This window comes from Leucoraja erinacea, chromosome 6, assembly GCF_028641065.1.
Source record: "Leucoraja erinacea ecotype New England chromosome 6, Leri_hhj_1, whole genome shotgun sequence".
Lineage (NCBI taxonomy): Eukaryota > Metazoa > Chordata > Chondrichthyes > Rajiformes > Rajidae > Leucoraja > Leucoraja erinaceus.
In genome coordinates, this window is record NC_073382.1 from 81,185,364 (window position 1) to 81,199,012 (window position 13,649).

The 13,649-nt window shown below is 44.6% G+C and overlaps 1 protein-coding gene across 2 annotated transcripts in view; it reads left to right on the plus strand.

Moving 5' to 3' along the window:
* Nucleotides 1-3,542: 3,542 nt before the first annotated feature.
* Nucleotides 3,543-13,649, plus strand: part of pgm2l1 (phosphoglucomutase 2-like 1) — a 97,537-nt gene continuing 87,430 nt past the window's right edge. For both annotated transcript variants that reach the window (XR_008723667.1, XM_055637422.1), the window contains exon 1: nucleotides 3,543-3,773. Coding sequence is in view for 1 of the 2 variants with exons in the window: in XM_055637422.1 (XP_055493397.1) it covers nucleotides 3,666-3,773 (108 nt within the window). In the remaining variant the exon portion in view is untranslated. The remainder of the gene's footprint in view (nucleotides 3,774-13,649) is intronic.

Genomic DNA, 13,649 nt, shown 5'->3' on the forward strand with positions numbered 1-13,649 from the left:
CACTTATAGACCGCCAAATGGGGAGCGAGAATTGGAAGAGCAAATATGTAAGGAGATTGCAGATATTAGTAGTAAGCACAAGGTAGTGATTGTGGGAGATTTCAAATTTCCACACATAGACTGGGAAACACATTCTGTAAATGGGCTGGATGGTTTGGAGTTTGTAAAATGTGTGCAGGATAGTTTTTTGCAGCAATACATAGGGGTACCTACTAGAGAAGGGGCAGTGCTGGACCTCCTGTTAGGAAATGAGACAGGTCAGGTGGCGGAGGTATGCGTTGGGGAGCACTTCGGGTCCAGTGATCACAATACCATTAGTTTCAATATAATTATGGAGAGGGTCAGAACTGGACCTAGGGTTGAAATTTTTGATTGGAGAAAGGCTAACTTTGATGAGATGCGAAAGGATTTAAAAGGAGTGAATTGGGACATTTTGTTTTATGGGAAGGATGTGGAAGAGAAATGGAGGACATGTAAAGGGGAAATTTTAAGAGTACAGAATCTTTATGCCCCTGTTCGGTTGAAAGGAAATAGTAAAAATTGGAAAGAGCCATGGTTTTCAAGTGAAATTGGACACTTGGTTCGGAAAAAGAGAGAGATCTACAATAATTATAGGCAGCATGGAGTAAATGAGGTGCTTGAGGAGTATAAAGAATGTAAAAAGAATCTTAAGAAAGAAATTAGAAAAGCTAAAAGAAGATATGAGGTTGCTTTGGCAAGTAAGGTGAAAGTAAATCCAAAGGGTTTCTACAGCTATATTAATAGCAAAAGGATAACGAGGGATGAAATTGGTCCATTAGAGAGACAGAGTGGACAGCTATCTGCAGAGCCAAAAGAGATGGGGGAGATATTGAACAATTTATTTTCTTCGGTATTCACCAAGGAGAAGGATATTGAATTATGTGAGGTAAGGGAAACAAGTAGAGTAGCTATGGATACTATGAGATTCAAAGAAAAAGAAGTACTGACACTTTTGAAAAATATAAAAGTGGATAAGTCTCCAGGTCCTGACAGGATATTCCCTAGGACATTGAGGGAAGTTAGTGTAGAAATAGCAGGGGCTATGACAGAAATATTTCAAATGTCATTAGAAACGGGAATAGAGCCTGAGGATTGGCGTACTGTGCATGTTGTTCCATTGTTTAAAAAGGGTTCCAAGAGTAAACCTAGCAATTATAGACCTGTTAGTTTGACTTAAGTGGTGGGCAAATTAATGTAAAAGATACTTAGAGATAATATATATATAAGTATCTGGATAAACAGGGTCTGATTAGGAACAGTCAACATGGATTTGTGCCTGGAAGGTCATGTTTGACTAATCTTCTTGAATTTTTTGAAGAGGTTACTAGGGAAATTGATGAGGGTAAAGCAGTGGATGTTGTCTATATGGACTTTAGTAAGGCCTTTGACAAGGTTCCTCATGGAAGGTTGGTTAAGAGGGTTCAATTGTTGGGTATAAATGCAGAAGTAGCAAGATGGATTCAACAGTGGCTGAATGGGAAATGCCAGAGAGTAATGGTGAATGGCTGTTTGTCAGGTTGGAGGCAGGTGACTAGTGGGGTGCCTCAGGGATCTGTGTTGGGTCCACTGCTGTTTGTCATGAACATCAATGATCTGGATGAAGGTGTGGTAAATTGGGTTAGTAAGTATGCAGATGATACTAAGATAGGTGGTGTTGTGGATAATGAAGTAGATTTCCAAAGTCTACAGAGAGATTTAGGCCATTTGGAAGAATGGGCTGTAAGATGGCAGATGGAGTTTAATGCTGATAAGTGTGAGGTGTTACATCTTGGCAGGACAAATCAAAATATGACGTACATGGTAAATGGTAGCAAATTGAGGAATGCAGTTGAACAGAGGGATCTAGGAATAACTGTGCATAGTTCCCTGAAGGTGGAATCGCGTGTAGATAGGGTGGTATTATAATTACAGGCCCATAGCTTTAGCCAGCATATTGTCAAAAGTTTTAGAAAGAGTTCTGCTGGATAGAATAAATTAGTTTGTTAACTCAACAGATAACCAGTTTGGCTTTAAAGCTAAACATGGCACTGACTTATGCATATATGCCCTAAAGGAGATTGTAAACAAATATAGAGGCAAAAACTCTTCAATCCTTATGTGCTTTATTGATGCTTCCAAAGCCTTTGACCGTGTTAATCACAGAAAGCTGTTTGGTAAAATAAGTCAAAGAGGGGTGCCTGAATACATTGTTAGAATTCTGGCCTACTGGTATGCCCACCAGACTATGCAAATAAAATGGGGCAATAGGGTCTCAGCCCCATTTGGGGTTAGCAATGGTGTTAGACAAGGGGGAATTTTGTCCCCAGTCCTTTTTATTCTATATATTGATGATCCTTCTAAACAATTGAAAGCCTGTAACACTGGGTGCGTGATTGGTAATATTTTAGTGAACCATATTATGTATGCAGATGATCTTGTGGTCTTTAGTCCATCTAGCGCTGGTCTCCAGCAGCTCCTTACTATATGTTCTGTGTATGGTGTGGAACATGACATTAAATATAATGCTAGTAAGAGTGCTGTTATGATCTGTAGAACCAAAGAGGATAAATGTCTAAAATATCCTGATTTTAAATTGTCTGACAATAATCTTAATGTCTGTAATAAGATAAAATATCTAGAGCATATTATTACAGAACAAATGACAGATGATGAGGATATTTATAGGCAACGAAGCATGCTGTATGTACAGACGAATATTCTCTTGCGAAATTTGGTGCATATGCAGATGTGGTGAAGATGTCGCTATTTAGAGCATACTGCACACCACTCTACACTGCACACCTGTGGTCGAACTATTTAAAGACAAGTATGCAGAGATTAAAGGTGGCATATAACGATGCCATGAGAACACTGCTAAGGCAACCTAGATGGTGTAGTGCCAGTAATATGTTTGTGGCTGCAGGTGTCAGTACTTTAGAAGCTATCCTAAGACACCACATGTATAAATTCATTTGCAGGATAAATGACTCTAAAAATGTGCTTATTGTGGTCTTGTCAAACATAAGGGTTAGCACTACACGCTACAAATCTCAGCTGTGGAGACACTGGTATCGTTGTCTCGTTGTAGGACATTGATCATCTTTTAATCTGGATTTTTAACTTACGTATTGTGTTTTAAAAAATATATAAATTATGATGTTTTTATGTGATATACCATGATTTTATATGTATTTATGATATTTAATATGCAATGCATTTTTAATGTAATGTTGCCCCTTGTCTGGACCTTGAGTCCGAAATAGTTTATTATTATTATTAATAAAGTTTGAAGGAATCTGAGTATCTTTGATCTGAACTATGTGCAGTGCAGTTTTCCCTCGACGTGAGACTACACGTCCCAGTAGGCGCCGCGCTCAACGGGTTCCTCCCACCCATTGACGGCGTTGCCGGGGCAACCGGAGCAGCGGCTGCGCACGATGCCCGCCGGGAGTTGTAGTCCGTTGTCCCGCGCGCTCAGAACCCCCGCGCAACGCGCCGCGGCCGGCATGAAAACTACAAAGATGGCGCCGGGCCGTGGCGCAGGCGCGGTGTGCAGCGGCGGCGGTTCCCCTCACACACACACACACACGCGCGAACGAGATGAAGAGGCGGCTCTGTCGACGTTGAGGCGCCGACCGACCGACCGACCGCAGATCCGAGCGGAGATGGGGGACGGCGGGCAGGATATCAACGCCAACCCGCTGAAAGGCGACGTCCACGATGGCGACCAGGAGCTGGAGCGGGCGCTCGACCGGTGGTTGCTGTGGGATCAGGTCCGTCCCAGCCCGCTGGCACTCGGTTACCTCAGACCCAGACTCTCCCTCACCCCCCCCCCCCCCCCCTCCCTCTCTCTCTCACCTCTCTCCCTCTCTCTCTCTCTCTCTCTCCCTCCCTCTCTCCCTCCCCCCCTCCCTCCTCTCTCTCCTCTCTCTCTCTCTCTCCCTCCCTCCCTCCCCCCCTCCCTCTCTCCCTCCCTCTCTCTCCCTCTCTCTCCCTCTCCCTCTCTCCCTCCCTCCCTCTCTCTCTCCCTCTCTCTCTCTCCCTCTCTCTCTTCTCTCTCTCTCTCTCTCTCTCTCTCTCTCTCTCTCTCTCTCTCCCTCTCTCTCTCTCTCTCTCTCTCTCTCTCTCCCTCTCTCCCTCTCTCTCTCTCTCTCTCTCTCTCTCTCTCCCCCCCCCCCCTCTCCCTCTCTCTCTCCCTCCCTCTCCCTCTCTCTCCCCCCTCCCTCTCTCTCTCTCTCTCCCCCCCCACTCCTTCCCTTCATCCTGCCCCACTCTCTCTCCCCCTCTACTCTCTCCCTTCATCCCGCTCTCTCTCTCTCTCTCTCTCTCTCCTCTCCCCCTCCCCCTCATGGCTGATCATCCCCAATCAGTACCCCCGTTCCTGCCTTCTACCCATATCCCCTGACTCCGCTATCTTTAAGAGCCCTATCCTGCTCTCTCTTGAAAGTATCCAGAGAACCGGCCACCAAGGCAGAGAATTCCTCAGACTCAACTCTGTGTGAAAAAGTGTTTCCTCGTCTCTGTTCTAAATGGCTTACCCCTAATTCCTAAACTGTGGCCCCTGGTTCTGAACTCCTCCAATATCGGGAACATGTTTCCTGCCTCTAGCGTGTCCAAACACTTAATAATCTTATATGTTTCAATAAGATAACCTCTCATCCGTCTAAACTCCAGAGTATACAAGCCCAGCCGCTCCATTCTCTCAGCATATGACAGTCCTGCCATCCCGGGAATTAACTTTGTAAATATGGGGAGAAGGCAGGAACGGGGCACTGATTGGGGATGATCAGCCATGATCACATTGAATGGCGGTGCTGGCTTGAAGGACCAAATGGCCTACTCCTGTACCTATTGTCTATTGTCATAAGTCTGAAGAAGGGTCTCGACCCAAAACGTCACCCATTCCTTCTCCCCAGAGCTGACCCCTGTCCTGCTGAGTTACTCCTGCCTTCTGTGTCTGTTTTCAAATACGGTGAGGTACAAGCGCAATGAAAATCATGCTTGCAGCAGCATCACCAGCACATAGGAGGCACAAAAAAACTGCCGGGGAAAGTTATAGAAGCCCATACAATTACGACTTTCAAAAGACATTTGGTCAGATTTATGTTTCAGAAGGAACTGCAGATGCTGGAAAAATCGAAGGTAGATAAAAATGCTAGAGAAACTCAGCGGGTGAGGGAGCATCTATGGAGCAAAGGAATAGGTGACGCTTCAGGTCGAGACCCTTCTTCAGACTGATTTATGGATAGGTTCAATTTAGAGGGATATCAACCAAATGCAGGCAAAAGGGAAATGCCCAGAATGCCAACTTGGATGGCATGGATAAGGTAGGCTGTAATGCCTGTTTTCGTGCTGTACAGCTTAATGATTCTAAAACATAAATTGTACAAGACAATGAAAAGATAAGGACAGAAGAAAAGCAAGTAATTGATGCGATTCCTTGAATCCTGCATCTATTTCATTACATGCCCATGATGGACTGGGCCGAGTCTGCCACTCTCCCAATCCTCAACAGCTCCTGTATATTGCAATTGTCATACTTGGTTAAGATGCATCTGTAGCGTAAGGGTTAAACAGACAACTTCAGCTAAAATGTGGAATGGAGTTACCAGCTAAATTAGCCATACATTCCATAGCCCCTTGAAAACAAGATTCAGGCGTGTTATCTCCTAGAATTGACCTCGTACCTGTGTTCATGCTTGGGAGCGTAGCCTTTCTCAGGCCATCCTATAGGGAAAGTGTAGCGGTGATGGGGAAGAGACTTGAACTTTATTTCGCCTTCCATCACAGTGAGGAATGTGTAGGAGTCACTGTGCTGGATATTCATGTTAAAATGTGTTTTGGATGATGTGTTGCTTTTATTTGTATGACTGACTTGGCAAATGAAATTCCTCGTATGTTGCAAAACATACTTGGCAAATAAAGTACTATTCTGGTTCTGATGAACAAAACGGAACGGCTATAGTTGGGTAGACCACCCTATCCATCTGCCGCGAGTAGCGAGCAGAAACGTTGCAGGCGGTGGGGCGGGGGGTAATGATTGGCTTGGGAAGGTGCGGTCTGCTCGGATAACAAATCCCATAACGGATGATGTTGGGCACCCTTTGGGAGAGAGCCCCAGCCTTGGACCGTGCCGCGAACGGTGGCAGGTGATGGAGAACAGAAACATCCTGCGGCGTGCTCGACTGTGTTTGCGAGTGTGTACGGGGATACTTGAGTGTGTAGAAACCATCCTTGCGGCATGCTCTGCTGTGTAGTCTGGGTTTGCAAGTGCGTATCGGGATGTTCGGGGATACGTGAGTGTATGTGCCTTCTTCAGTAGTGTGATAAATTACTTAGCGAATCAAACTCTGTTGTCTGAATCCGGCAATTTATCGAACACAACATCTTGTCAGGATACTTTCTACTGTGCATCTGTAGCAGTTTGTTAGCGTATTCAGTGACATGGGGGTGGTGCCGATGGAATGGGTCATAAGGTCATGTGATAGCAATTGAATTGGGCCATAGAATGTATCTATCGCCGCCTTAAATATATCCATTGACTTGGCCTCCACAGCCTTCCTTGTCAAAGAATTCCACAGATTCACCACCCTCTGACTAAAGACATTCCTCTTCATTTCCTTCCTAAAGGCATGTCCTTTAATTCTGAGGTTGTGACCTCTGGTCTTAGACTCTCCCATTAGTGAAATCATCCTCTCCACATCCACTCTCTCCAAGCCTTTCACTATTCTGTATGTTTCCAAGAGGTCCCCCTTCATTCTTCTAAACTCCAGTGAGTACGGGCCCCAGTGCGGACAAACCCACTCATTCCTGGGATCGTTCTTGTGAACCTCCTCTGGACTCTATCCAGAACCAGTACATCCTTCCTCGGGTATGGTGCCCAAAATTGCTCACAATTTTACAGATGCGGCCTTACCAGCGCCTCCGAGCCTCAGCATTACATCCCTGTTTTTGTATACAAGCTCCCTTGAAATAAATGCTAGCATTGAGTTTGCTTTCTTTACTTCCGATTCGACTTGCAGATTAACTTTTTGGGAATCCTGCACCACCACTCCCAAGTCCCTTTGCACCTCCGATTTCTGGATTCTCTCCCCATTTAGAAAATAGTCTACGCCTTTATTCCTCTATCAATTGGGGAATTGGTGATGGTCCTGAAAGGTGGAGGAGCAGGGAAAATGGGTAATCATTGACGTGCTTGTGGGGATGTAACAGGCAAGTTGTTGCTCAGATAGGAGTGGGTTTATAGGTGAACCATTATTCATATTAAAGCTGAATTATTTTAAGAAACGGGTAAGGATTTTCCAGAGGAAAATGGAAATATGCAGCACTCCAGAAAGATTTGGGTGTTGTGACAATTAGATCTTTTAGTAATTATGCTAGAAAGTGAATTGATAATCGTGTCAAGGGATATAGAGAAAACAGAGCAGAAAATTAAATGTCTAATTCAACAGCTTTTCCTGTAATTGTCCTGGTTTTGTTCCAAAGTAAAGGAACAATGGTATTTGTAAAGGCCTCTTGAAGAAGTGATTGTTCTGCATTTCTGGGTAACGATGCCTCTTGACGGAATCAGGCAGTGGCCAAGATTGGTTTATGTTTATTATTGCCACGTGTACTGAGGTACAGTGAAATGCTTTGTTTTACATGCTATCAATTCAGATAATACTCGACATAAATACAATCGTCAAATTCGAGTACAATAGGTGGTATTGAAGTCAAATGTCCATGCAATGAGAGCACATTTGATTTAAATATGTTACAACACCTTATTATTAAATTGAGAGATTGAGATGTCACCTAAGCAGAACAATCTAATATGAAAATAAATCATTTGTTCTTTTAAAACAAAGAATAACTGCAGGGAGTACAGTGTAAGGCAAGGCAAGTTTATTTGTATAGCACCATTCATGCAAACAGCAATTCAAATTGCTTTACAGGAAAGAAAAAATAAAATAGTCAATAATTAAAAATTGCAAAACAAGCAATAAGACAAATGTATGAATAATAAAACAACGTCAATGAAACAATAAAACGATTTTAAAAAGCACATAAATGGGATCATCCATAATCAGTACCCCGTTCCTGCCTTCTCCCCATATCCCTTGACTGCTATCTTTAAGAGCTCTATCTAAGGAGGCAAGAATGAGTAGGCTAGGTCTTTCTCCTGGATTTATAATATAAGGATCTCAGAAGGGCTCTTTGGCATTTTTCACTCCCCCATTTCATGTGTGTCTGAGTGCAATTGCCGCAATGCAAATTACAGGCAGAGTGCATCTTCATGTCGATCTATGTGATGCCTGACTGAGCCTCGGGAAGATAATATTGACCATGCTGATTTAATGTAAAAGGGATACGACATGTTTCCCCGCCTAGACAGTAGCAGAACCCAGATCAGTGGTGAAAGGCCAATAGCTAATTCACTTCACCTGCATCATTTGAAAATAACTGTTTCTCAACTTATCCAACCTGTCTTTTTTCCTGTGCTGTCTCTTTCCTGATGTGTCACTTCATCCTTAAGAGCATAGACTCGTACAGCACAAGACCCGGCCCTTCAGCCCACAAAGGTACACTAAAGTGCTGGAGAACCTCAACGGGTGCAGCAGCATCTATGGAGCGAAGGAAATCGGCAACCTTTCGAGCCGAAACCCTTCTTCAGAATGATGGGGGGTGATGGGAGGCGGGGAGGAGAAAGGAAAAAGGAGGAGGAGGCTGAGGGAGAGCTAGGAAGGGGAGGAGACAGCAAGGGCTAACAGAATTGTGAGAATTCAATGTTCGTGCCACCAGACTGCCTAATATGAGGTGCTGTTCCTCCAATTTCCTATGTTGCTCAAACTGGCTGTGGAGGAGATCCAGGACAGAGAGGTCGGATACGGAATGGGAGGGGGAGTTGAAGTGCTGAAGCCACCTTCAGCCCACAATGTCTATGCTGAGCCAAGATGATGCCAAGACCCACTTTTATCTGCCTGCCCATAATCCTATCCCTCCATTACGAGCATATACATGTGCCTATCCTAAAGTCTCTTATATGCCACTATCTTGTCTTGGTCAACCATCACTCCTGGCAGTGCATTCCAGGTACTCGCCATCCTCTGTAAAAATAAAACTTGGCACCTTACACCATAAAGCTATGCTGTCTGATACTTGATTTTTGAATTCTGAGAAAAGGTCTGACATTCTAACCTATCTATGCCCCTCATAATTTTATATACTTCTATTATGTCTCCCTGTAGCCTCTGGCATTTCAGAGAAAACAATCCCAGCTTCTTCTTGCGTATGGCGTGCACAGCCTAAAGCTGTAGGTCAACTTGTTCTATTTGATCTTTGTCCCTGCAGCTAATGCCCTCTAATCCGGGCATTATTCTGGTAAAATTCCTTCTCTTTATTCCTTCTCTCCTGAGATAATAATAATAATAAATTTTATTTATGGGCGCCTTTCAAGAGTCTCAAGGACACCTTACAAAAATTTTTGCAGGTAGAGGCAAAACATGTAAGGGGAATGAAATAAATAGTAGAGACATGACTAGTACACAAAGTAAACACATAATTCAATACAAAACACAATAATAAGGCAATTAACGCACAGATGAAAAGGGAGGGGGACGTGGGGCTAAGGATAGGCAGAGGTGAAGAGATGGGTCTTGAGGTGGGACTGGAAGATGGTGAGGGACACGGAATTGCGGATCAGTTGGGGGAGGGAGTTCCAGAGCCTGGGAGCTGCCCTGGAGAAGGCTCTGTCCCCTAAACTGCGGAGGTTGGACTTGTGGATGGAGAGGAGACTGGCTGATGTGGATCTGAGGGACCGTGAGGGTTGGTAGGGGGAGAGGAGGTCAGTGAGATATGGGGGGGCCAGATGGTGGAGGGCTTTGTAGGTGAGGATCAGGATTTTGTAGGTGATCCGGTGGGAGATGGGAAGCCAGTGAAGTTGTTTGAGGACTGGAGTGATGTGATGCTAGGATTTGGTGTGGGTGATGAGTCGGGCGGCTGCATTCTGGACCAGTTGGAGTCGGTTGATGTAGGTGGAGCTGATGCCAAGGAGAAGTGAGTTGCAATAGTCCAGTCGGGAGGAGATGAAGGCATGGATGAGTCTTTCTGCAGCGGGCGGTGTGAGAGAGGGTCTGAGTTTGGCGATGTTGCGGAGATGAAAGAAGGAGGTTTTAATGACATGGCGGATGTGAGGCTCAAGGGAGAGGGTGGAATCAAAGATCACGCCAAGGTTGCGGGCCTGGGGAGATGGGGAGAGGGGGGTTATTGATTTTGCTGAGTGTGGCTTTGGAGCAGCAGTTTTGAAAGCGGGGGGGACAGTTCCTTGGGACAATGAGGAGTTGAAGAGATTAGTGAGGTAGGGGCAGAGAACGGGGAGGCAGGACTTCAACAGGGGAGTGGGGAGAATGTTGGAGTAACTCAACGGGACAGGCGGCATCTCTTGACAACTTGACAACTTCTCTCTCACTCAGCACGTCACCTTTCCCACCCATGACAAAGGTCACATCCTTGACCTGGTCTGCTCCACAAATCAACCAGTACTCGACCTCCATCCTTGCCTCGTCCCCCTCTCTGATCATAAGCTTATACGGTTCACAATCCCTTCTCCGACACCTCGACCCCGCTTCCTCCGAGAAATCGCCTTCCGTAATCTAAAATCCATTGATCCCCACCATCTTCAAGAGCAACAATGAACGTAAAATAAAGTGCGTTCCGTGTGACCCACCTCAGCTGAAACAAATTGGAGGCTATTGTGGATGAGTGAAATTCCAATTGTAATAGGCTTTGGAAACTAATCTTGGGACAGCTTTTAAAGAATGAGTTGTATCAGTTTTATTACAGCAAAGGTTTGTCTATTGGGGGAGTTGTTTAATTACAAATGTCCATTTCTCTTTGGGGTAACATTATTTTAAAGACTCATGACCTTTGTTACTCCATGGTATCAATCACATAATCTCGTGAGACAGGTAAAAATGCAGAAAAGAATAGGCCCATTTAACCATCTGTAACCAGCTGAAGATGATTATGAAATTGATGCACTTATTACAGGCTCATGCAGTCTTCTTCTTGCATATGGGTGCACAGCCTAAAGTTGTAGGTCAACTTGTTCTATTTGATTTTGTTTATGCACGTCGGGTTGATTGCATTAATTGAAACAGGGTGACAATAGACAATAAGTGCAGGATTAGGCCATTCAATGTGATCATGGCTGATCATCCCCAATCAGTACCCCATTCCTGCCTTCTCCCCATATTCCCTGACTCCGCTATCTTTAAGAGCCCTATCTAGCTCTCTCTTGAAAGTATCCAGAGAACCGGCCTCCATCGCCTTCTGAGGCAGAAAATTCCACAGACTCACAACTCTGTGTGGAAAAAGTGTTTCCTCGTCTCCGTTCTAAATGGCTTACCCCTTATTCTTAAACTGTGGCCCCTGGTTCTGGACTCTCCCAACATTGTGAACATGTTTCCTGCCTCTAGCATGTCCAAACCCTTAATAATCTTATATGTTTCAATAAGATGCCCTCTCATCCTTCTAAACTCCAGAGTAAGGCGGACAGGAAAGAATCAAGGGTGGACCACGTGAAGGTTGCAATCTCCCACCCCGGCTCATGCAGCGAGTGCTGATTTGTTGCAAGGGTTCACACTGAAGTGCATTGCATTTCTGAACAAGTCTGATCTCTCTGAAAACTATAAACAGGTGATGTTGGCTGATTAGAAGCTTCTGATCTCAGAGAGTCTGTGCAAAATAATTAATCCATAAAATGTCACAGTCACGTGCAGGGGGATGTATAACTACAGGTGGATGAGATGCATTGAGGGGTGTGATTCTTACCAGCAACTCAACACTGTAATAAAAAAAAAAGAAAAGGTTCAGTGAACCAGCTGGTGTTTTTCTATCCTGTCCGCCTTCCTCATATGTTCTTGAAGTTCTAATGGGGCTTTCTCACGGGGCGACTTGACGCAAGAGGTAACCAGAGTTGAACATCGTGGGAACCTCGTACGATAACCGTACGGCATTCGTGGACCACCGTGGCGCTAACGGCAGGTACTCGTGTAACTTGTTGACTCGGGAGAAAATTCAAGCAAGCTTGAATTTCTCCAAGAGTGACTTGTACACTTGTGGTTGAACATTGAAACATTATATGGACGTAGTGGCCAGTGCGATATCCGTAATAACTCTTGCGTTTACCGTGGGAACTCCTGCGAACGCCTGAAGTGTGATAAAGCTTTTAACTCGGCAGTTTGATTGTCAGTGCTTATTTACCTCATTGTTAAATAAATATATTTTTTACTATCAGATTGATGTCTGCAATTCTTCATTAACACATCACTACAAGATGAATGTCTAATGTTATAATCCCTCTCATGCTGAAACACAAAATAGTTGAAGGGAGGTGATATAATCACATTTTCATTCTTTTTCATTTTTGAGTGTTCAGGTCCCTCAATTGCTGAGCTATTTAAACGTTTGAAAGTTTCACCTCTCAGTAGATAATAAAATAAGACAATCATCACGGTCAATGTGAGACAAAGTCTTTATTCCTATTTGACAATATAAAAAGACGACTTCTTGCACATATTGAGAGAAGGTGCATCACACCAAACAACATTTGTCTAAAAAAGGGCTTCGCAAACATGAAAATCAACAAATGAGGCGCACTAGATTTTTTTAAACAGATTCTATTCATTAACCTCCGCAACAAGCCTAAACTCGGGCAATAAAAGGGACAATGCAATGTGCTAAATGGCAGGTTTTGCGGACGACCATCTTATAGGAAGCACTTTTCAGAGGACAACACTTTAAAATGAAACAAAGAGAAGTAAGCAGGATTACAACAGGACATAATTATCAGCTTATTTTCTATGCATGTCTGCTAACATGCAGTAGTGTTCCTGTGGTCGGCTACCCATCAATAGAGCTGTCCTGCCACGGCACACTCCCCAATTATGAATTGTAGTAAGCGCAGAGATGGCCTCTTTGCTCATTCCCACTGTATGTGCCCGAGTTACCTTTGAAACGCTGCAGTGGGACCATTTCTGCCTCGGTTGCACCACTTCTCCATGTACCTAGTATTTATAGTGTGTGAAAAAAAAGTTACATCATTTGTGCCACGTGATGATTTAACTACACTTCACAGTGTTCATTCAAGATTTAACGGGAAAGCTCGGGAGACGGACAAGTCACTCGCACAAATAACAGAAATGCCGAGTACCCGTGGGAACTCTTTATCTACCCCCCGTTATATCGTGCGATATCGTGCTCGACCACTTCACTCTGGTTACATCTTGCGTCAAGTCGCCCCGTGAGAAAGCCCCATAATAACTATCTCACCCAATGCAGGCAGCAATGTGCCTTAGTGTGGCAGCACCTGGTGGTAGGCCATGGGCAGAGTGAACCCTCGGCTCTGGAGGGAGGAGTTGGGTGTCTCGGTGTGGGAGGCGCAGGTCACGGGGTTGACCCATAGCGGTATTTAAGGTCGGGCAACGCCCGTGCCCATTTGAGGAGTAGGGAGCTGTATCTACCGGTTAAAACATGTTTCGAGCACACAACTTGTGTCTGCTTAGCTTTTGACTGGACTCCTGCGAGCCCACGCTATATTAGAGTTATACAGCACGGAAACAGGCCCTTCGGGCCAACTTGCCAAGTCGACCAAGATTCTCCATCTACAT